The 25,000-nt window shown below is 41.0% G+C and overlaps 2 protein-coding genes across 3 annotated transcripts in view; one reads left to right on the top strand and one right to left on the bottom strand.

Moving 5' to 3' along the window:
* RB195_010211 (uncharacterized protein) overlaps positions 1–5,108 on the bottom strand; it is a gene marked incomplete at both ends in the record, with an annotated part of 15,791 nt that extends 10,683 nt beyond the window's left edge. For both annotated transcript variants that reach the window (XM_064191102.1, XM_064191101.1), the window contains 2 exons: positions 4,841–4,941; positions 4,996–5,108. In XM_064191102.1, coding sequence (XP_064048684.1) covers positions 4,841–4,941; positions 4,996–5,108 — 214 coding nt within the window. The remainder of the gene's footprint in view (positions 1–4,840; positions 4,942–4,995) is intronic.
* Positions 5,109–6,012: 904 nt separating this feature from the next.
* Positions 6,013–25,000, top strand: part of RB195_010210 (uncharacterized protein) — a gene marked incomplete at both ends in the record, with an annotated part of 29,360 nt that continues 10,372 nt past the window's right edge. The window contains 18 exons of the mRNA XM_064191100.1: positions 6,013–6,048; positions 6,477–6,575; positions 6,640–6,735; positions 6,795–6,872; positions 6,948–7,143; positions 7,310–7,462; positions 9,310–9,421; positions 9,527–9,608; positions 9,749–9,817; positions 9,918–10,008; positions 14,009–14,071; positions 14,334–14,473; positions 14,532–14,633; positions 19,941–20,099; positions 20,398–20,484; positions 21,808–21,903; positions 24,071–24,151; positions 24,510–24,710. Of these exons, the coding sequence (XP_064048683.1) occupies positions 6,013–6,048; positions 6,477–6,575; positions 6,640–6,735; positions 6,795–6,872; positions 6,948–7,143; positions 7,310–7,462; positions 9,310–9,421; positions 9,527–9,608; positions 9,749–9,817; positions 9,918–10,008; positions 14,009–14,071; positions 14,334–14,473; positions 14,532–14,633; positions 19,941–20,099; positions 20,398–20,484; positions 21,808–21,903; positions 24,071–24,151; positions 24,510–24,710 (1,941 nt within the window). The remainder of the gene's footprint in view (positions 6,049–6,476; positions 6,576–6,639; positions 6,736–6,794; positions 6,873–6,947; positions 7,144–7,309; positions 7,463–9,309; positions 9,422–9,526; positions 9,609–9,748; positions 9,818–9,917; positions 10,009–14,008; positions 14,072–14,333; positions 14,474–14,531; positions 14,634–19,940; positions 20,100–20,397; positions 20,485–21,807; positions 21,904–24,070; positions 24,152–24,509; positions 24,711–25,000) is intronic.

Here is a 25,000-nt window from a genome sequence, read left to right as displayed (position 1 = left end):
AGCTATTTTAACAGCATTCATTATAAGCAAACACTTCTTTTCTCCTCCACTATCTCACATCGCTAGAAACTTCCTCTTTTTCTTTTTTTTTTTGACAAAATATCATTATCAAAAACTAATCCAAACTTTAGTAGGGCGAATTTGCGATTGGTAACAGGTTCCGCTGCGGCTGTACGTTCGGTCGCTGGTTCCAAACCATCCTACTACCAAAAAAAAGGTCAGCGTAAGTGCTTTGAATATAAGGACAATATATATATACATATATACACATGTATATATGTGTATATGCATATATATATATATGTGTATATGCATATATATATATACATATATATATATATACATATATATATATATATATATATATATATATATATATATAGCCAATGCAAGATAGAAACTCATCGTGGGTGAAGAGGTTTTACGAAGATGCTGAGCGTGAACACATTATAGAGACATATTTCTTTAAGTCCTGACACAAGCAAACAAAATGAGACCTTTTCATTAATGACCTTTCGCTAAGAAAACCAAGAGACAATGATGACTCCGCAACCGTAATGGAACAACCGCTGCATTGAGCCGTGCGTTGGAGGAAGCTACCCGAGATTTCTATTGTGATCATAGGTGCGATAATGAGAAGCCGGACCCTCCGTGTCTGTGTAGAATCTCACGGCATCCGGACCAAAGGGAGTCAAATTCGAAAGTCTGAAGAATCCTTATTCTAAGAGGTATATGAGCAGAAAGGTGTGATAATGTATAGGAGACGGGACCCACATCGCATCGCAGTTATCTTTACAATCGGGAAGGAAACGTTAGATGACAACAATGCGAGCAAGCAGGGTTTCGAAAAGGATCCGGAACTATGCCATATGCATTCATGTTTCGAAACTCATCGAAGTAGCACTAGAGATTAGGATGCCGCTGTGTCTCTCCTCCTAGATTTAAACAAGGCCTTCGACTCACCTGAGAAGAAAGAGGAGGGTCACGGAAGCCACTGCGCCCCTACTCAATACATAAGCGTACTTTGAGAGTTATACAATAGCTTGACCACCGGAATTTTATCATTCCATAAGAACTTCATAAAGAATACTCGAGGGATACTCGAGCGCGTAGTGTCTCAAATCAGTTATGTCTGCGTTGTTCCAGAATTTCGTCCTCATTTCTTAAGATTAGTAAGAGAGCTGAGATAGCTCGGTATTCTGTGTAAAACATTAGAGGACATTTTATACATCAAAACTCAATTTTTATTCATAAAGGATAGAAGGATAAAGTGTCTGGCGTTTATCAATCAGCCTGGGAAGCGCCACCGCTTTCACATCAATTCAGAATGGTTGGAGATATACGAAAGAAGCCTACACAGCGAGTGACTTGCGGGGGATAGCCAATGTGTCAAGTCAGTACCGGAAGTAGCATTTTCAAGGAGTCACGTCCGTGAAGAAAATCAATCTGCAGTTCGCTACTTAGCATACTTCGCCTTCGTTTTGAGTCAAACGCCTCTTCCGTGGAATTTGGATAAATCCCAAGAAAAAATCGCAGCGAGCGGAGAACACTAGCACTTTCATCAGAAAAGAAACTTACAACTTAGAGTCTATCTCTGGAGCTTAGAGATCTTGGTTTCATGGCATCGAACATATGGATTGCCAATTCTGTTCATTCCTACCAGTGTACGTATTTCCAACTTTAAACCTACTTTTGTGGCATCAGACAGGCACAATTTCACTGCAATTTTTCATCTCAAACTTCTTAATTGAATTACAAGTTTTGGGTATACATATAATATGTCGAGAATTGTGCTTGGACATTAAAATAGACCTTATCAACTCGCCGCTTCTTCAGTGAAGTTCAGCATCCCTGCGAACGTGTGTAATGGGACGCAAAGAATCGAGGGAGACTCAAGTGCATAGTGTCTCAAATCAGTTATATATGAGTTGTTCTGGAATTTCGTCCTCACTTCTTAAGATTGGTAAGAGAGAGAGAGAGCGCAGTCGGCAACAAGTTTCGCTGTGGCTACACTCGATCGGAGGTTCGAATCCGCACTACTTCAAAACAAGCCTTTCATTGGGCGGGGTCCATAAATTTGTACCGGACTTGTCGGATGAAACCACTGACTTGGCTAGCCCCCGCAAGTCATGGTAAGGCTGCATGCGCGTTCATAAACCTCAAGCGATGTCTGAGTTGAAGTCGAACGCGTAGGCGCATACCCATAGGGATTGATCAACGCCGTGCGCTTTATCCTTTATAAGAACATCATTATCGACCTGAAGATAATATTCGACAGTGTGATTCAATCTCACCGAAAAGACTCAGTGGCACTTTTGAGAACGCAATGCGGTGAGGGTTTCACGCCCACCGAAGCGAATAATCAACGTGACGAACCGTTTGACCTCCGAGCTGAGCGGGAGGATACGAGCAGTTTGGGGAGCATACAAGGGTATCGAAGATGTAGGATAGAAGAAAAAGGGATCAATACCATCTTTCTTTAGTTCTTCGATCTATGTTTCTGAAATCTGGGCGCCTTGCAGGGAGGAAAACGCGGTCAGCCTCATCGAATGTCCCATCGAAACGGTGATGGTAGGAACGATCCCCCTTCACAAATAGGAAAGAAGCCATTCGATACTCCGTTATAGTTCAACGACCGAAGATTAGAGACACTTATGCATTTGGCTTGGGTAAAATGATGAGGAGAGGACATGTGATGCGTTTCAATAACTTTTGCAGAGAGCGTAAAAATTCAAAATTGCTCTAAAGAGCACGTCGCGCTAACCTTTCTGTTAAACTAGCCACAAGCTGGTCAATCGTCGCAAATTCAATTCTTTTACCTTAATAAAACCAATATTACTCATCACTGCTTAGCTTCATACATTAATACACACTAGTGTGCGTAAAAACTAACTCAAACTGGAACACCTGTTTAGAACCGAGGGAAGGCCGTGAGGTTTTCACTCGATTCATGAATGAGTGTCAAAATGGTACACATCTGAAGCATACTGCAATCAGTGAGAATCGACATACGCTAAAAGAAAAATTCATAATTTCTAAATCGGGTCCTCCGTAGTAGTAGATCGAGTGCGCAAACTGTTTGCAAGTATCATAACGAGAACGTGAACCACTCCCTAAGAAGCCAAAAACTAGAAGCATAGGTGCGATAGGGAGGTGCCGGACCTTCGTCAGCTGAAGGGAGTCTAGCTAATGGGGTGCAGCTCAAGTGATGAGAATCCCTTTCCCAACCTTCCAAAAGTAAAGTCCCTTTGCTCACCGTACAAAAGTGAAGGTGGTCAGAGCACCGGCTCCGAATATCCCATGTACGGTTCAACCTTAACAGAAATATCCAGTCTTCGCGACCTAGAGGAACGAATATTTGTGTAATCTGCGTAAAACGACGTGTCGGGATGACACGTCGATGAGGAATCCTTCGTCAACCGTCCAAAAGTACACTTACTCCGACTATCGCATCTCTGATTAGAAGGATCACTAGGCTGATCAGTTCACTCCACGAAGCAACTCTGTACGCCTGCATAAATGATGAAAAGAAGGTGCGTATAAGGGTAAAGTGTAGTTGAAGAGGAGCACTCAACTACGCTCTTACTGAACTGCACTCGAAATTTAGAACTTGAAAAATCCAGTATGCGCAAAGACCCTTCTTGACTGAGAAATGGCTTCACCACTTGAGAAGGCGATACTTCATCAATCGCTAGTTCATGACTTGAAGTAAATAGCTGAGTAAGTCGGGGTTCTAAAACCTATGATAATCTTCGAGACTCCATGATATGTAGGGTAAACTTAATAAGAGCAGAAAGAAAATAGAACAGAAATATCTACTATTTTAACCGCACCAAACTCTACAAATGGGTCTTCTGGAAGTGAATAACCAAGTTAGTCGGGGCAACAACCCTAAGCATCAGCCATCATGTAACTTCCAACGAAATCTTTGAGGATCTATGGGATGAAAACTAAAATTGCTAGAAAAAAAGAAATCATAGAGCTGGAACTACTAATGCTTTGACTCAAACTCTCCAAACCGGCTTACCAGAACTGAATAGCCAATTGGAATCATGTAGTACTTTCAACGAAACCGAAAGTGATCCCAGATACGGCTTCTCAGCAATCGGTATCTGACTGCTAAGAACGGTTTTTGTTCTCTATAGACTTTTTTGCGCTCTAATTGCAGGTCGAGTACAGTTCTTACTTTTTTCTCTTAGTAACCTTACCTTACATGTCAGAGATCATCTAAGATTAATGCTTAGGTCTCATGGCCTGTTATGAATTTAATTATTTACTTTGAGAAATAAGGGCGCCATGAGTGCCTCCTCCCCATCTACATTTTACCCTTTTTACATCTCCACAAGCCATATGTTCGATGATTCGATGATGTGGTTACCAAATTTTAAGGGTGTTCGCATTTTTGCTGTAAGACTTGCAAAGTAAACGTTACATACCACAAGAGAGGATCCAATTTTAGAAATTTGCTCAACTTCCGTTCTAAAATTAAGTTAACCCGCGATTCAAATATATTTCACTATGGTCCTTCACATGTGGTGAATAGTGATGTAGCAGTTAGAGTAGAAACTAAAAAAAAAACATTTGTTTGAAGGGAGTCTGTGCAGGGTAGTTTGCGATCTATAGTATCATATGGTGCATCATAGTATGGTGCGTTAAGTAACACGGTTAAAAACACGACCGCTTTTCGTTTGTGGCTTTCCTAACAAGAATGCAGTTTGCATGTTGGATAAAGACAACACCTAGTGGATAATATTCAAAGACGCACCTAGACACAAAGTCCGAACTGCACTACCAAATACTACGATAACTGTTGACTGATGCTATTAGTAATTTTGCTTACCAGACTGGATGTCTTCTACAGAAGATGTATATGTCAAAGAAGGGCAACGAACTCCTCTCTTTGTGATGTAGTCAAATACATATATGTCGTAATCCGCATACCTGACCAAAGGAAGTATCGTCTCACAACACGATCTAAGAGGAACACCAACGTACTTGTCATTCTCAACCCTCAGCCTCTGAACTCTATCAGAGGTCTCACATAATGCACAAAATCGTACTCCTTTGCAGCCGCAAGTTCCAGGCGATGTTTCAATAATAGCTGTCATCTGAAATCCTCAGCAACATACTTAGCATAGTCTACGAAGCAGACATCGCAAAAATTTAATCGCAGAATTAATTCGAAGTGAGTTAGTCGACATTTGAACGTTTTCGTGTGAAACTGCAAAGAGAGAAAGCTACAGACTCCCGAAAACAAGAGCGTTGTGCGGTTGGGCATACAGCTTTGCGCTGGGAAACTTCGTTGTTGGGAAACGAATAGCTTCTACAATAATTTCAGTGGTACTGTTGTGTTGTATGGCATTTTCGGTGGAGTGTACGTCAACTGCGCTCTAGATTATTCCCCGTATTTGCGCACTTCTCACTCGTGCTTTTGGTGCAGATCGTGCTTTGTTTTGGTTCTTGAATTCACTAGCTTTTCTAGCACTACTAATTGACTTTTGTGTTTTGCGTGGATTATATTTGGTTTTTTTCTTTGGAACGATTCCGGTTTTTCCATTGCCGCTTTGTGAGTTGTGCGCACATATGCAGCTTATCTGGCGGTCCGTTTGTGAGTCACGTACAGGCAACGCTGCCCTCGCTAGGGAATTTTGAGTGCCCTGCATCGACATCTTCGCATTTCCTTTTATCACTCAAAGTCGCTTGGTGCACTTTATTGGCTTAACTGACTCATATTCTTCGTTTATTCATTGATGACAGAACCGTCACCATTTCCTCTTCCACATTCATTCTCTTTAAAGTTGATGTATAGAAAAGAATTGTGATTGTGCCTTCAATTGTTGTGTAATCTCCGGTGTAATTTTCATTTTTAAGATCCATGCTGTTTGGAGTTTGCATCTTTTATCCTTTATAGGTAAACACTTTTCTGCGGGGAAGTGAAGAAAGGACAAGAAATCCTTATCGTGTAACTGATTTGACGTTTCATGATACCTTCAGCGGGTTTCCGCGTTAATAATGGCCCCTTCCGGGGTTAAACCTGGTGTTATCAAGGTATGGACTTTCCGTGATTGTTGTTAACATAGATTTGTTCAGATTTCAACCGCAAATGACCTTATATCACTTATTGCTTTGTCATGAAGGAAGTATGGTTAACTAAAATGCATAGATTAAGGATTCTAAGTTTAAGTCTAAGAATTGCCACTTCATTCCTCTTTCAAACAGGAACCAATTCTTGTATTTATTTTAGTGTTCTTCTTCAGCTTTACTCATTTCCTTTCAAAACAAGGAGAAAGCGAGCAGTACTGCCTTTGTTAAATGTAGATTTCCCCACCTCTCTTCATTTCGTAGTACATAGGAAGCGCTTCAAAGAGTCAAGATAGAATTAGCCTATTCTTTCTCCTTTCTTTTGTTCTGAAAGTTCGACCAGTCAGATTTATCAGGGATGCGAGTATTGTTATACGATTGCACTGCCAATTTAGGATCCTGCCATCGCTGCCCTCTTTAGCAATAAAGATCCAGAGTCTCGATATGACGATCTTAGGGAGATCGGGCATGGATCATTTGGAGCTGTTTACTTTGTAAGTGAATGTTTCTGTAATCATGATAACTTTCTGGTCAGCAGTTCTATTGTGGCCCATATAGGCATTTGACAAAGAAGCAGGCGAAACAGTTGCCATTAAAAAGATGGCCTATTCGGGCAAGCAGGCTGGGGAAAAGTGGGCCGACATTCTGAAAGAAGTAAGTATTTCTTAGCGAATGGCTCGTCTACTGATAATTGGTAATAGAGATATTTTGAGGTGTCCTTCCTTCACAAAATCAAACATCCTCATATTGTCGAGTACAAAGCATGTTTTTTAAAAGAACAAACCTGTTGGGCAAGTTATCCTTCATGACTTCCTTGTGATTACTCATGGGAACCTCAGGTATTCATTAATTTTTCTCCTTTTCAGCTTGTAATGGAATACTGTATTGGCTCCGCAGCCGACATTGTTGATGTTCTGCGGCAAGGACTGCGGGAGGTCGAGATTTCCGCGATTTGCTGCGAAACCCTCTTGGCTTTACATTATCTGCACCAGCTAAAACGCATACATAGAGATATCAAAGCAGGAAACATTCTGTTGTCGGACTCCGCTCACGTTAAACTTGGTTAGTTCTGTCTTTTTGTCCTGCTCTTATTTACAATCCATAACCCTTGGAGTCGGCGGTCTCTTCTGTTAGAAAGAGTGTCCTTGTCATATTCCATTCAGTTCATTCAACACTTCTGTCATATACTTCTGTCGCAATTAGTTGAAATGTATGTATTAAATTTCAGCAGACTTCGGTTCTGCTTCGATGACAGATCCAGCTCAGACATTCATAGGAACCCCTTTCTTCATGGCACCTGAAGTGATTCTTGCCATGGACGAGGGTCACTACACCGAAAAAGCTGACATATGGTCTCTTGGGATTACATGCATTGAATTAGGTATCTGCAGTTAATTGTCAGTGTTATTCCTGATTTTTTTGCGACAATTCTTTGGAATTTTTTTCGTTTTGCATCAATCTTTCGGAATTATTTTTGCTCTGCTATGGGAGAGAGGAATGGGAATGATGAATACAATTTTTTTACAGAAGTAAGACAAAACTTAATGATTCACGTTTATCAGTGCACCTGCAAAGAATGAGGTGAAAGTTCCTCTCGAAAGTCTTTGTAAAATGTTCAGAAATTTGTGTTTTATTCTTTCTCCATTTTCTATTCTCAGTATTTTTTTCTTTTTCCTATTCAGCATCTGATTTTACCTTTTTGGCATTTACTGTAGTTTTACTCGTCGGGTTTTCCAAAGAGCGCAAATTTTTTTTATTACGTTCCCACGTTTGACTCCCTTTGCGCAGAATTCAGGAGGCTGCGACGCTAAAAAGTTGTTGAAAAAAGTCGACCGCTGTTTTGTGTTTGCTGTCTAGCTTTATCTCGTGCAGGTGATGTTTGAGCGGTCAAAATTAATTGTAGTCTATGAGATCCGACGAATGCTGGTGAGCAACTGAGTGACAGCTTTGGCCTCGCAATTTTTTTTGCAAGTTTCCGAAGCGACCGCGGGTTATTACGCACCAAATGGGCAGTAGAGATTTTCCGGAGTTGCATCGATGAATTTTTGAACCTTATCGTCGTATACGGCTGCTGTGATAGTCTCGCCTGTAGGAGGTAGCTCATAGTCATTTGTAAGGAGGGAACAGTCGTTTCCTGCGCTCGTCTTGGAAGCATGTATCTCTTGCCGCGAAGCGACGGCTCGGAAGATACGGCTTCGGGCGTGCGCAAAGCTGGCGCGCTCCAATCGAACTCCTTGTAGAACATAGCGGGCCGGAACACCCGAAGCCGCATCTTCCGGGCCGTTTTTTACGCCAATTACCATCTCTCCATAATCTACGATCCCGTATACGAATACTCCACCTGAAATCCGTACCACCTCAGATTCGTGGGGTGAACGCTGTTGTCCCCCAACGTGTTGTTGATGCCTTTAAACTAGCAGATGACCTTCGAATTGGAAACACTGTTGTCCCCCAACGTGTTGTTGATGATTGCTCCTTTTCCCAGGTTGAGTTTTTGGCGCAACTCGTAGTACTCAAAGCTCACTGTTCACTTATCATGTTCTGCACATTGACAAAAGAGCGGAGGTGCATCTATATATATATATATATATATATATATATATAAAAATATATATATATATATATATATATATATATATATATATATTTATAGTAGAGTTAAAACAACATGAGGCACAGTGAAGCTCCTTAGGCATATGCGCTAGAAGCGGTGCGGTAGAGTGCTAGATGCCTTCACCTACGTCTAATGCAGAAGCAAGCGAAAATCAATAAAATGAGCGATTAACTAATTCCGAGAGGAAGGTAGAAAATTGTATGCGCTCCATTCCAAAGGGGCCAAACTTCGGTTGTTGGCACATAATGACAGAGGTATTTCTATCTGGACGGCTCCTGGGCCCAAGAAAAGTCAGTGAAGGTGTAAAAATCATCCTAGCTTTCAAGACAAACATTAACATTACAACAAGTATTCAAACAAAGGAGTAAGGACTTGTTCGTTATATTGTATATATACTCTCATAATAAATACGTGTAACCATTACAACTGCATGATTGGAGAACATATGTAATATTTTAATTTGTTTTGTTTGCGTCTTCTCACTCAGTAAGTGGGGAGAAAATACAGCAGAAATTGCTGTCCGGGCCTGACTGACAAAAATGCGTCGTTTTTAGCTAAGTAATTCTGCAAGCTTTGTGTACGAAGCGTTGCTTAGAATACTCTTCCCTTTGTAGCTGAACGGCGGCCACCACTGTTCAATATGAATGCCATGTCCGCTCTGTACCACATAGCTCAGAATGATCCTCCGAAATTGGCCCCTGTCACTAATGAAAATCAACCCGAATGGTAATGTTAATCTCAGTTTTGGACCTTTATATGTCGTGCGTAGTGCTGAACATCTTGGCCGATGAACTTCACTTAGAATGTATTGATTTTCGTCCTTTTTTCCAGGTCTGAGCGGTTCAAAGACTTTGTAGATATTTGCTTACGAAAAGAAGCCGAAGAACGCCCATCCACTGGAGATTTGTTAAATGTAAGCTGATTAGACCACTGTGTAAGGAACAAACCTGAATCATTGAGGATTCAAATTGTACAACTATAACTATAATGACGAAATTATCGTTCATTCTCATAGTTGATACTACTTTTAAAGTTTTCTCTTTTAAATTAAAGCACCTGTTCATCACGCATCCAGAACACAGAGGAGTCATCCACGAACTAATATCCAGAACGAAAGCAATTGTGAGTAGGAAGTTTTCCAGCGTTGCTGTTCTGTTTCGTTTCAATTCCTTTCACCCTCTTTTTCATTGCCGTCGAAAATAGTGGAACGGAAAATTTCTAGGTTATGGAGTTGGACAATTTTCAGTATAAGAAGATGAGAAAGTTGATGTATCTCGATGAAATTGAAAATAAGGATAGTGATAACACCCAAGGTATATTGTGTTTATGTTTTTTTAAATTCATTTGCTTTCATTCCAGTTTTTCTATCACTAATTCCATACATTCTTCTATCTTCAGTGTAATGGATCTAATTATTGAGACCATCTCCAACCGCACCTTGCGTTAGGGTTCATCGTTTTTAAGTCTAGAAATTGTATTATGCTTAATGAGTATATTATATCAAACAAACTGCGAAAACTACCCATTGTGAATGATTTACTGCGAAACGTCAAAGTAATGATGGCATTCTGCTAGTAAATTCATATTCCTGTTTATATACATTACTTATGGGCGGGTGAACCGCAGTAAGAGGTCCGCTGTGGCTACACGGTCGAAGGTTCCAAAACGCCCTAGTCAAACCAAGCCTTTCATCCCGTCGTCATCGACAAATTTGTACCTGTCTAGGAGGATAAAAACATTGATTTGGCTGACCCCCGCAGGTCATTGCACAGGCCAGCACGTTCCAAAACCTCAACGATTACGAGTTGCAGCAACAACGCTCCCCATGCGGGTTGACATGCCAGCTACTCCATTCTTTATCCTTTTTTATACATTACTCAAGCAAGATTTCACAGCTGCACGGCGAACAGCGCTACATAATCGTGATAGCAGGCAGCACTTCTTCGATTTGCTCGAGCGGAAGCCAACAGTATCACCTCCATCTTTCCTTAAAGAAGTTCGCATAAAATGTGAGCATCGGGTCAGCGGTCTTCTTGTAGCTTTATTATCATGTGACACCCAGCTGCTCAGTGCTTTGATTCAATAGTTGTCATTGGAAAGCATAGTTTGTCCATTTCCTCCCTCCTATTTATTTTCGTTGCCAACCGAAGTAGTTGTAAAAAGAAAACACCTTAACAAGATATATCAGGGTCAACTGATTCGCTTCTTAGGTTTCAAAGGAATATGTGTTGTCTGAAATGATTCCCTTCGGAAGAGCTCCAACAGTGTCTAGAAATAAGTGGATTAACGAAAGCCTTCAAATGTTAGGATGTGCACCTTAGCAGAAAACGAGGCGATATCACCACCATCAACTTCAAGAGGAAGTACTTGTTTGTGGCAGAAGCAACAAGTAACGGAGGCGCTCTTTAGTAGTTAATCTTTGTGCAGTTTCAACTATGTGGTTATAAAGAGCGCAGAGTTATGCTGCCATCTGTGAACATTGCGAATATGTACGTGTATGAAGCATAATTAGTGAAACATTCTACTACTTTTCGGTCACCTTTTTTGTTTTTGAAAAAGGAAGATTCGCTGTGACTGACGTTTTTATTGTAGAAATCCACATTTTCACCAACAAAATGGTAGGAAAGTTTTTTTTTTTTTAAATCTGCTGTAAAAAACCATCACCCATTGGATAATTTATTTTATGAAAAGAAAAGAATCTCGTAGTCTGTCCTCCGCTATGCACTTTTCAAACTTGATTTAGTTCCAACAAGTCCTTTAAAATTAGCAAACATCCTGCGTTTTTAATAAACGTACAACGGTGAGCTAAATACTTTAAAATATTGAGTTTAGGAAACTCTGGTAATAGAGGACAGATAATCAAATGGAGCAGAAATTGTCACTGGAAATGATGACTAGCAAAATAAAAACAAACGAACCGAAAACCTATTCCATAGTGATATTATTTTGAATTAAACTAGAAGTGAGAACATTTGCAATGTGCCTGCCATGGAGAATTGTGTTCGAGAAGGAAGCGTATGTGGAAATTTAGCAATTTTTCGCATGGACTCCCGTATAGCGATGGAGCCTGAGAATTGCAAAATTCAAGGCTAGCCCCTCTTTCTCATTGTTGCAGCGGCTTCATAGCCCAATGTGCGGCGATGAAGTAGGGATGCCCACCTTGGCAAGAAATGTTTGACGGACCGGGTTGTCATTCCCATCACATTGCAAATAGATTTCAAGGCATCCAGAATAGAACTCTGATAAAAACTAAATTGTGCTAGAATATGTAAAGTACTTATTTGGTACTATTGATTTTTGTTCTATTTCCATCTGCAGTCGCACTTCTGTAAAGGCGATCTGCGTGAAAAGCTGTTCTAAGTTCAATTTAGTGAACGGATCCTCGGCTGTGAGCATCGAAAACTGATGCAATTGCAGTGCGCAATGAAATCCTGTTTATTAATCTGCATTGAAGAAATGGTTGTATTCTTTTATTATTTGACTAATTTCAGCTTTTATGTTCCGCGCGGAGGCATATGGCACTTCTTTTCTCTTTGAAAAGAAACTGTGTTGTATTTTAAAAATAGATTCTCCTTCGTTCTTTTATTCCATCTTATTCTACATTTGAACGAGGTTGTTATAATCCTTCGTTCGTGGCTAACGTTTCGGCAATATTGCCTTCTTCAGAGTATGAAAAGGTAAGAAGTAACGTGATTTATCCGATGAAACACCCTATCAGCCCAACAAAGAAAGCTTCAAGTTGACTGTTGGGATTTTAGCTAAAAGGATAAAGAAGTTTCTGGCGTTAGTCAAACTGCTTTGGATGCGCCCCCACGTTCACTTCAATTCAGATTGGTTTGAGATTCACGAACGTGTAACTGGCCCATACAATGACTTGCGGGGGTTAGCCGATGTGTCAGGTCAGTGTTTTTATCCTCCCAGACAACTCTGCTACCAATTTATCGATCCCGGAGGGACGAAAGGCTTGGTGAGCACTAGAGCCGATTCGAACCTCCGATCCATCGCGCAGGAAGCGAAACCTCTAACCGCTACACTACTCCCTCATAGCTAAAAGTAGAAGAGAATATCGTACCTTACGATCGGATAACTATCCTGCCACTGCTAGATACCTGAGGGGTGACTAGCACAATCAAATGTCAGCCTTGAATAGGAGTTCCCGCGTAATGCAGAGGCATTCCTCTTCGCGATTCATCTTTGGGTTCTTGGAGTGGATCTAAAACACCTCCAGAGCCTCGCGCGCCGCAATACTAGGTTTGCGCGCTAGTACGTGATCTTAACTTCAAAATCTTCTCCGTTATGACCTTATGCATTGGAGTCACGTGATTCAGTTAGTTTCAGTTCACTTCTATAGATGCGGTAGTCTCAGTCCGTGCTCTGACCCCCTATGTTCACTCCCAAAAATAGGACTTTTCTTCAACTACACTTCATCCACAATATTTTGTCAAGAGGCGGGTGTAGCGCAGACGGTAAGAGGTGCCGCTGTCTGCACTATCGATCGAAGTTTCGACCTAGATCTAGTGCCAGCCAAGCCTTCCATCCCTCCAGTGTCGATAAATTGGTACTACACTTGTCTGAGAGGATAAAAACGCTGAGTTGACACATCGGCTGGTCCTTTCAGGTCATTTTCTAAGCTAGTTACACGTTCGTGAACCTCAAACGATTCTAAATTGAAGTGAACGTGGTGCATCCCTAACAGATGATTAACGGCAGACACTTCATCCTTTTATTTTATCAAACCTGCAAATATCGGGTGTACTTTTAATTTTTCAGTGCAGTATAAAACGATAGATTTATTATTTGAGGACATTGATCGCAACACGGTTAAATTCGAAACTTCGTATTGGTAGCCAACGATGACAATGTAGCAAAGCGTGGTAGCTTCGTGTGCTACCACTCATTGTTTCAGTATGGCAAAAATATGTACAAACACCACAGTACAGTAGTATATCCTCATGCGCTAGAATTATTACTTCAACAATACTACAATAAATATTATTACGTAACTCAGTTTTATTTCCGCATTTAATAATTTTTGAAGCAAACATCTATGATGGTAACGCTTTCTGCAACGATGTCACCGTGAATCGAATCCGTTTTCTTTTTGGTTCGATAAGTCTAACTGTTTTGTATTCTATCTTGTCTTATGAATATTAATGCTGCATGAGTTACTGAAGCTTAATTACCATCTCCTCTTTCATCGTGCACTACTCTTTCCTTTCGTTTAAAATTACTCTTACTTATGTTGCTCTTCAACACTGTTTTGGCTTCTTAGTGTTTACATTTTCATTTTCTCTGCATGAGATTTCGCTTAAGGTGGAGGATGCGAAGAGGTGGAGGATATAGTGAACGATCCAGGAATGTTATCCGTTGGAAAAGGTAGGCATAGACGGCTAAAATATCTTTTGTTGTCTTGATGTTCATAGCCACGTAGTAGGCTCATTAGACTCTGCACGGTTTCTTTTTTCATTTTCTTTTTTGAAATCTTTCCATTTAGTCGCTGATTTATTTTCTTTCATTAGTATTTTAATGACGAAATTTTTCTTTCTCATATCTCTAAGGAAATCAGAATTTCTCACCATTATTCTACTACATGCTGCTACATGTGCGTGCTCTCTTTTACATTACGTGCCTCTTCCAGGCGATTCTACAAGTTCAAAAAGTGGTTCAATGAAAAGCCTCAATTCATTCCGATCTATGCAGAGCAGTAGTGGCGGCAATGGCGGTAGTAGTCGTCCACCGATTCCAGCTAGCTTACGATCTGATATTGTTGAGGGAGAGGTGTGTCTTTTCGTATATCCTTTTCATAGAACTTTCACTTCAGCGACAATTCTTTCAGAATCGCACGCTGATTCCTGTAGGAAATGTGTCCTTAGATGGTTCTGATTCGCAAAGTACCCGTCCTGCAAGTCCCATTCACTCTACGGATAGGAACATTAGGGTGAGTTTTTTACTTATCGCTGCGCCTCTGCAGAATCGCTCTTCTCAAGTGACACCTAGAGGTGTCATACTTAAAAGTTTCAACTTCTGAGAAGAACCATGAACATTTGCTTAAAAAAACGATTTTCCTAGGGCGATTTACTTACAGAATGAAAAAAATCGACTGTTATACTTGGGTTGCATTATCGAAGCAGTAGATTTGGACCTAAAAGTATTTTCTAGATTCACGGGTTATTTTCATGTTATTACTAGGATTCAGATACAGCTGGTTTTAAACTAACAACTGTTTGTATTTTGCTCAATCTCGACTTCAACCCTTTCCACACGTTAGTCTTCCAATTACTTTTGGACAATTCTTTCGAAGGTAATTTTGTGAGAATTGCAACACTTTCTTTAGTGTTTTCCTCCCATCCTTTATGCTAACTTGTTTTCTGGTTTTGTTTTGTGCTTCTGTTTAAATTCGAAGATACATTGTATAAATGCAAGGTTATTCGTTTCCCTATAGCTATACTTCGTGAAAGCCTCAAAACTTCAGATGACTTGAACTAGGACTCCTGCATTTCTTCCTGCTTTCAAGACTAGGAATATTACGCGGGTAACAAGAACTTCTCACCTCTCCAAAATATGAAATACTCTGCTTTTGCGCTGCGCCTATCACTTTGAATCGATCGCTGAATCAATTGAATCAGAGGTCGTTCTATTTTATTGTCTCTTGAAAACCATTTCAAGAAACGAACTTATTTTATGTTATTTTTTCAAAACTGTTCGACATCTACTGATTTTGAACTCAAGAGCAATGCTTGATTTTGCAATTTGATTGTGTAATTTGAATACTTATTACCCGCAGTTGGTTACATTCATCGGCTTCCAATCCCTACTCTTTGCCACACGAGACAAAAACTAAGACAAACTAAGACACCCGCGCGGACATTCGGAGCCTTGAGCCGCACTTCTCGCTCGACGTAAGCGCTTCATTATTCTTCACTATTTGACATTGCAGAATATTCTAAATGACGTAGAAAACACTTTTATCAGGTAAACACTTACCCGGTTTGTGAAAAAAGTTCTTAGCATGTGCTGAAACCGTTTTGAAAAAAGAGTGTATAGGCTCAAGAATAAAAGACGATTTCTTACCGCTTAGCGTGGACACATGTACACACATGCGAACACATACGATCGACGTAAGACATTGTATCAGGGACACATTGTGATAAAGGCGAACAACATCCTTTCTCCACAAAGCTTCTTGTTCTTGTCTTTCTTCTCGTTTTTTCAATAGTTTTTCTTTTTTCATATGGTAGTTTGTGAATAGGATTACGTAATCTGAGTAAAGTTCCTTTCATTAATTTTGCTGTTTCTTTTGCTCTTAGGGTGCCTCTAAGATCGTCGTTCGTAGGGACTGTATCTCTGTTTTGTATAGTTGTGCACAATTAGCATAACTCATCGTAGTACTAAGGAAGCTCATTTTTCCGCTTCCTTAATAGTTTCGTTTCGCTAGGGCATCTCTTTAAATATTGTTCAATTTGTAGTAGTTGGATACCTGTGTAATTCTCTCTAATTATGCATAGTTACCGTTTTTCTAAGACAATTATTCGAATTTCACTGCAACTAGCGACTACGAAGAACGCTAGTCATGTATAAGCTCACTAACAAATGGAGGAGAAATTTGGTCTCTACGAACTGGAATCTTGGAGCGAAAAAAAACAGGCAAAACTAAGAACTAGAAAAGTACTTTGCTACGAATGTGTTGCCCTATTAATGGACTATTTTTCAAACACAATTGAAAAACTATGAAGCACAAGACAAAAAGAGATCCACGGAGCTTGTCGGAGAGCCTGAGGCTAAGCCTTCCTCGGGGACGCTGTGAATCATCCCGATATATCACGTTTTATGTCAACAGTACATATATATATATATATATATATATATATATATATATATATATATATATATATATATATATATATATGCGGTATATATGTATATATGTTATATGTACAGTACATATATATACACACATATATAATATGTACTGTCGACGTAAAACAGTATATATATATATATTTTATTCTGAGCGTGCGGCTAAAGCCGGACTTCAGACTTTCTGTGGCGTTCGCTTTGCTAGCTTTCACTGATCAATGAAAATTAATGGTAGTGGCATTTTCATATGATAAAATTAGAATTGTTTTTCTGACAACGCTTTCTTTTTCTTCTATAAATTTAGGGCAAAGATTTCATAGCATTCTTTCTAAACGTGTCGGTTCTACATTTGGAGATCATTCGAACTGCAGCTTCAGAAACTCTTAAAGTATGGGTTTTCTATGCTATGAAACGGTTGCAACGTCTCATTTGCCTTCTGCGGAAGCACACGAGGTTACTGCGCAATACTGCACCACGGCACACCAATTCCACGCGCACGCGGTCCACCGGCGCCAGATACCTATAGGAGGGGGTGGGACGGGTCCACCGGCGTTGCACTAGCGCTCCGGCGCCTATAGAAGGTGGTGCGACGGGTCCACCGGCGCCAGATACCTATAGAAGGGGGTGCGACGCGTCCACCGGCGCCAGATACCTATAGGAGGGGGTGGGACGGGTCCACCGGCGTTGCACTAGCGCGCCGGCGCCTATAGAAAGTGGTGCGACGGGTCCACCGGCGCCAGATACCTGTAGAAGGGGGTGCGACAGGTCCACCGGCGTCGAATTGGTGTGCCGGCGCCAGATACCTATAGAAGGGGGTGCGACGCGTCCACCGGCGCCAGATACCTATAGGAGGGGGTGGGACGGGTCCACCGGCGTTGCACTAGCGCGCCGGCGCCTATAGAAAGTGGTGCGACGGGTCCACCGGCGCCAGATACCTGTAGAAGGGGGTGCGACAGGTCCACCGGCGTCGAATTGGTGTGCCGGCGCCAGATACCTATAGAAGGGGGTGCGACGGGTCCGCCGGCGTCGATGGACCCGGTCATTGGTGCGCAATAACTTAGTGTGCATGACGCAAAAGGTAAATGGTTGCAGCCGTTTCATAGCCGTAACCACTTGGCGCTTTGCTCTTCACCTTTATGACTGCTCTGCGTGCCTACTTCCTTCTTTCGCCTCAAGTTTGTAGGGTGCCGTTCTCAGAAAGTGGAAACATGCATGCAAATGGCTGCTTAAGTACTAGCAAGATGTTTATGTGATCTGACGTGGAACGTTATCTTTATCAGTAGGATAATGTCCTTCACGTCATTTAATGTTAAAACATCATTCTGATATATGATAACTATTGGGAAAAATCAGGAGGAATACCCATACTTCGAGTAATGCTTTCAAATTGTATCTATATTATTCTGGCTTCGAAGGAGTGTTTGCAGCTGATGGTCGAATATTCTCCAAATTTAGAATTGACGCGTTTAGAAGGAAAACTCCGTAATCTTTCGCCTTAATTTATAATATAAAGAAGAGAAGGAAAGCGTTGTTTAAAAAACACATCTAATTTACAGAAAACACCACTGCTATTAACATTCATTGATCAGTGAGGGGGAGCGAAGCTAAAATCACCGAAAGTCTGAAGTGCGGCTTAAGCCGGACATTCAGACTGGTCATATATAATGATATTATATATATATATATACCAATCTGAGCGTCCGGCTAAAGCCGGACTTCAGACTTTCTGTGTTGTTTGCTTCGCTCGCCTTCACTAATCAACGAAAATTAATATTAGTGTAATTAGTTCTATGAAATTGGACTCCAACAATCTTTCTTCCTTTTTTATATTATAACTTTAAGCGAAATATTTCATAGTCTTCTTTCTAAACGCGTCAGTTCTACATTTGGAGTATATTCGAACTTCAGCTTCAAACACTCCTTATCAATATATTATGGACGAAATTTAAAAGTATCACACGAAATATGGGTTTTTCTCCTGTTTTCTATAAACAGTTATCAAAGAATGATGTTTCGGCATAAAATGACGTGAAGGACATCATCTTACTGATAAAGATAACGTTCCACGTCAGATCACATAAACATCTTGCTACTATTTAAGCACCCGTCTGCATGCGTGTTTCCACTTTCTGAGAGCGGCATGATACCAACTTGAGGCGAACGAAGAAGGAAATGAACACACGGAGGAGTCATATAGGTCATATAGGGTGTAAAGCAAAGCGCCCGTGGCCACGGCTTTGAAACGGCTGCAACCATCTATCTTTTGCACCATGCACACGAACTTATTGCGCACTATTTCGACGCCGGTAGACCTGTCGCACCTCCTTCCATAGGTATAGAGCGCCGGCGCGCCAGTGTAACCCCTGTGGACTGGATCCGTCGCACCCCTTCCTTCGGTATCGGCCGCCGGTGGACCCGTCGCACCCCTTCTATGGGTATCTGGCGCCGGCGCACCATTCCGACACCGTAGGACCCGTCGCAACCCATTTTATAGCTATACGACCATAGCGCACCAATCCGATGCCGGGTCGCACCCCTTTTTCGAATTTCGTGACACACACACACGCACATACACATACACATACACATATACACATATACACATATACACATACACGTACACATATATACACATATACACATACACATACACATATACACATACACATAAACATACACATACACACACATACACATATATATACACACACACACACACACACACACACACACACACACACACACACACACACACACACACACACACACACACACACACACACACACACACACACACACACACACACACACACACACACACACACACACACACACACACACACACACACACACACACACACACACACACACACACACACACACACACACACACACACACGGACTAAGCTCGAATCCGCCCTAGTGCTCACCAAGCCTTTCATCCCTCCGTGGTACCGATAAATTGGTACCGGACTTGTCTGGGAGGGTACAAACACTGATTTGACACATCGGCTAGCCCCCGCAAGTCATTGTATAGGCCACTTACACGTTCGTGAATCTCAAACGATTCTGAATTGAAGTGATCGTGGGGGCACATCCCAAGCGGATTGATTAACGCCGGCAACTTTATCTTTTAACCTTAGATACATACGCTACCAACCGTTACCAGACGCTTACCTAACTGCGCCGTGCTTCATGTCGTTTTGACTCTACCAGTGCTTTTTTGAATAGCTTAAAGCGTACTTAATCTTTTTAGGAACTCATAGGTTCTGGTCGTCCCCTGTTACGATTTCATGTGTATTTTGGTGTAGCGCAAAGTATTTTCAGTTGACTCTTGAATTTCCAATTTTCATGATGTTTTGGCCACTTGGATCCAACACTTCTCTAGGATGACATGGCCACGCTACGAAGATCAAAGTTTTCAACTTTGCGGTCTGCTAAACTGATATCGAGAGAGCAGGAAGAATATAACAAGGAAAACAACATGTATGAACAAATGAATGGATACAAACGTTTGCGACAAATGCATCACAAGGAAATGCAACAGGTGAGTAATACAGCTTAATCATTTTCCATCAAACTCTGGGGTGGTCCAGAAGTATGATTACTCAACAGACGAGCACAACTTTCAAAATCTATTTATTAAGCACTCATGTGATTGGCGCATCTTCAGCCGTTTTGCGGGTAATTTCTGTTTTCAAAAAGTGAAATTAGGTGTTCGAGTTCTGGATCTTGCACATTAGCATTTGTTTCATTGTTCTAACACTTTCAACGTTCCGTAGTTTTGGTTGTTCGTCGTTTGTTTTTTCACTGTTGTTTTCTAAAATCCAAATTCACATATTCAGCTAGAGGAACGTTGTGCGAGCGACATCGAGCAACTTCGTGCAAGGTTGGACAAAGAATTGGATCAGATGGTTGCTGGATATGGAAAAGTTAGCGCTTCATTGTCATTACATTTACTGTGTGGAACTAACTTAGTAGCGTTGTATCCTTTTTATATCAAGTTGTCTTCGTTGAGTGAATTGGATTCCTTTAACTATAAATAAGGACTAGGAAATGACCTTTATACAAAGTGAAAAATCTCAAAAAGGATACTCGCGAACTTGACCGGCAACGAAGGCATTCAATACTTCATGGTAAAATATCATTGTTTTGAGGCGGCACATCACGAAATTGAACGTACTAGAATGTCCTCACGAATATTTAGAATTTAGGGGGGGGGGGGGTTAGGGTAAAATTCGTAGATCACGAGTATCAGCGCCATCACGCTTAATTCCCTCTGATTGTCCTGAAGAACGGGGTGGAAACGACGTTGTCGATCAGATTCTTTTGCGCAGCACTAAAAATCGTGTCACGATTTTTAGTGCTGCGCAAAAGAAAACCCAGGAACACACAAATGCACTGCGTCTGCTGGCGGTCAATCAGTGGGTTTTAACATCGTTCCTCCCACTCGCTGGCAGACGTATGCCTGCTCTCATACACGTTGCCTGTGGTAGGTGGCTCGGGTGAAAATTCGAACGGTAGAGCCGTATCTCACAGCGTTTTGCAGGATAATAAAAGATAATTGAGTGTGATGGCGCTCGTTCCATGTTCTTTATCTCTACTCCTACCTATTCATAAGGAGATCCCAACATCACCAATTTCGTGGTATGTTCCCAGTCAACAGTAAGATGATTTTTCAAGTTGCCATTCGATCTATCGCAAAACTAATTCTCTTTCTGACTTTCATTGTGAGAGTAAATGATCCATTATATTCGGGTGAAAACGACCTGAAGCCTGATACAGTTGCTGAAGCTGCTGCTCTCGAGATGGCGCAATGGAGCTGGCGGTTGGGATCGAAGTAGGACGCTCGCTTTCTGCAATCTGACTGCAGAGGTTCTAACTTGCCAACTCCGTGGCGCCACTTAGAGCGATGCTGTTTACGCAAATGTACCACGGTTCAGGTCATTCATAATTGCATCCCACGTTATCTGGCTTTGACTGTATGTTTCATACGCGAAAGTTTTACACGCGGCAAAAATGTAGCATTTTCGCTGGTGAAAAATACGTACGATTCTCTTGTTTTCGAAATTCCGCGTCTTTTTAGATTTCCCGGTCTTTTCTAGAATTCTTCGAAATGCTGATGTTTTTATGTTCTGTAAGAAAACAAAAAAGAAAACGAGTGAATAAAAACCTTAAATTTCTAATTTTTTGCTGTTATTTCATTCTCTTCTGTTTTCTGTGGTGTCACGTCTGAGATGTCGAAAATCGTCTAGGAAAGGCAACGCTTTAAAAGTGCGCACCAGAATGAGCTGGACAAGAAGCGGAGAGAGGTGGACGAAGGAGAAAAAAAGCTAAGGAAGCAGGTTTTAGTGAGTGTTTTTTTTTCTTTATCATATTGACTGATACATAATGATGTGAGTTTCTGCGACAAAAATGTTGACAAACGATAGTGGGTGTGTATGGTATTCCGTTTATGTTGTACAAGTACAGTGACTCTGTTGATCGCATTGACAATATGACTGAGAAAATCGTCCTCTCACCAAACTCTTACGCCAGTTTTTTCACTTGCGATTCTATTTCAGGAATCTACGTAACTTTCTTGGTTGACATTTTTGGCGTTTTGTTTTGCAGCACAATGGGTTGTCAATGTTGGTTCGGTGTTCGTCACTTAATTAAAAGACCCTCGTAAAAAGATCTTTCTTTTCTCTTTTGCTTTTTTCTTCTTTTTATTCAAACGATTATCGCTGATAGGAGCATTCTTTTTTTTGCATCTTCGCTGTCACTTTACTTTAGTTAGTTTGGTTTACTTATTTTACTTTAGTTTAGCTTACCTCTTTAAAACATTTCCCCCAATATATTTGCACGAACTGGCTTACGATGCACGGTCACGGTAAGATGACTGTTAAATGCTCTGCTAAAACATTGTCTGGGAGGATAAAAACAACGACTGGAACATCTGCTGGCCCCTCAAGTCATTGTATAGGCCAACATGCGTTCCCAAACCCCAACGATTACGAATTGCTGGAGAACGCGTTTGCGCATCCGCATATGGATTGCCAAAGATTTTATCCTGTTTTATCCTTTTATGCGCTCGATACTGCTGTAATTTGAAGATTTATTTCGAAGTATTAGACAAAGTTCTTGTCTTTCTGTTCGGCAATTAACAAAGAAAGCAAACATGAAAGGCGTGAACGTCATCATCATACTGGTGAAGATAAATTAAATACCTTCGATAATGTAAACTGCCAACTACTATTCAACCAGTCTGCACGCATGTATACAGTCTTTGAAAGCAAAGGATTCCTCCTTAAAATTAAGGACCTGCGGAGGATAACTCCAGGGGAGTGGCGCGCAGCTGCCTAGACTTTAAAACGGCTCAGAGTGTCTCATTTACTTTTCAGAAAAACCGCTTGGAATTATTGCGTAGTACAGGTGCACTATAATCCCGCTGATTTTAATATCTAGCGTCGTCGCACCTATGTCGTGGAATCGCTCTCATCGCTTTCTGATTCCTATGGGCGTAGGTGGGATAGCGACGAATGGATTGATTCTGTCAAGCTCTCGCAGAAGATCGAGATGTTTTGGCAAAGCTATGGTCATGAGCGACAGCGAAGATGTGGGCAATCGCAATGTGGAGCCGTGTCAGGCGATAATATCAGTCCGAATATGTCAAAATTTAGCGTACATCCTTTAGTCAAGTCACCCATGCGAATATGGTATAGTAATTGATGTTATGATGTTTATTAAGTTGATGAAGAAGTCTTGCTGTTTATCTTTGTGCTTATTAATCACAACCAGACCAGTTTTCTTCGGTGTTATTTCTAATTCAATATCAGTATCGTAGTTTTTGTAACTTTTGTATTTTGTAACGAAGAAGGAAATTATCTCATAATCGGGTCAAAACGACATGAAGCCTGGTGCACTTACGTAAGCGGCTGCACTCGATTACGTAAGTACTGTACAGTGGTTCTGGGTAGCTGGGGGTTGGGATCGACGTGGGACCATAGCGAACTGCAGCGATGAGTGGTGCTAGCAAGGGTATCCCAATGACTTTAACCGCTATGCTCCACCGCACCGCTCCGTGGGCAGCCTCCTGCACAACTGCACCGAGCTTCAGGTCGTTTTGACCCGACTATACTTTGAGCGTTATATTGACCTCGAAAATGTCACTTTTCCGGCGCACATTGTTTTGGTTTTTCTTGGTGAATGCGTCGGCGCCTCTAATCTGCAATCGCAGAGGTAGGATAGAACTTGTAATCCCATCCCTCGCTTCTGTGAAGCAAAATACTCCTAGCATTGCTTTTACGAGGGAGCGTCCAATAACGCTCGCCGTAAAAGCAATGCTAGGAGTATTTTGTCGTAAAGTCGTTCACTTCCTGCTTGCGAAGTGCTCAGATTTCTGAAACATCAGTCAAAGCAATAAATACGATAGTGTTAAAGGGGTGAACATCTCGAAAATGTATCCATGTGTGTAGCCAGAGCAAAATTTTTGCTAGTGTTGTATGCCTTGATGTTCATTTTGCCGAGCATTTACAGACCCGCCAGGCTCATGAGATGCGATGCTTTTCAAATTCTCAGCTGAAAGAATACCGTCATAATAAGGAGATTGCCAAGAACGTAAGCATTTTTTCTGAGGTGTAAGGAAGCTTTGATTTATCGATATCATTTATCCATGACTTTCCATCAAATCGACATGCCAAGAAACATTGATTTTTAGTCCGTTGTTGGTATGTTGGTCTTTACGAACTTTTTTAAAGAACCCTGTGTCTCTTGTGAACTATGCATTGTTGTGAATTATATCAACTTCTTTTCAAGTTGGAAAAATAAACTACAAGTACTATTTGAAACTTGGCACTAGGTCATATTAGGAATGAAAATTTGAAAAAAACTAGAAGTCTCCAAGATTATTATTCTTCGTGTACCTTCAGCAGGGATAACTTTAAAGCTTACAAAGTTATAGTTGTTTTCTCTTTAGAGTCTGAAAGAACGTGGTTTGTCGCGAACTGCGTATGAGTCGGCTTTGAAGGATGTGAAAGCACAACTTACAAGACAAAGAACCAGTGCCGAAGCCGCCTTTGAAGCGAAGCTTCGAGCTGAACTCGATACAGAGCTAATGAAATATCGGCGAACACAACTACACATGATACATAATGTCGAAAAACGCTTGGATGAGGAAGTAAGTTGCCTTCATGTCATTGCTTTATTGACTCACCAGTCTGAACGTCTTGCTAAAGCAGGACTTCAGACTTTTTTGGCGTTCGCTTCATTCGCTTTTACCAATCAATAAGAAATAGCAGTAGCAAAATTTTTTCATAAAATTAGGATTATTTTTTTTTTCAATCAACGCTTCAATTTTTTTTTGCCTGAAAATTTAAGCACAGGTGAAAGATTTCATGGTTTTTCTTTAAACGCGTCAGTTCTATATTCGGGGAATAATCAAACTTGATTCTACATCTATGTTTCTCT

The sequence above is a fragment of the Necator americanus genome, chromosome III, assembly GCF_031761385.1.
Source record: "Necator americanus strain Aroian chromosome III, whole genome shotgun sequence".
In the NCBI taxonomy this organism is placed as follows: Eukaryota; Metazoa; Nematoda; class Chromadorea; order Rhabditida; family Ancylostomatidae; genus Necator; species Necator americanus.
This window is presented reverse-complemented; position numbering and strand designations above follow the sequence as displayed.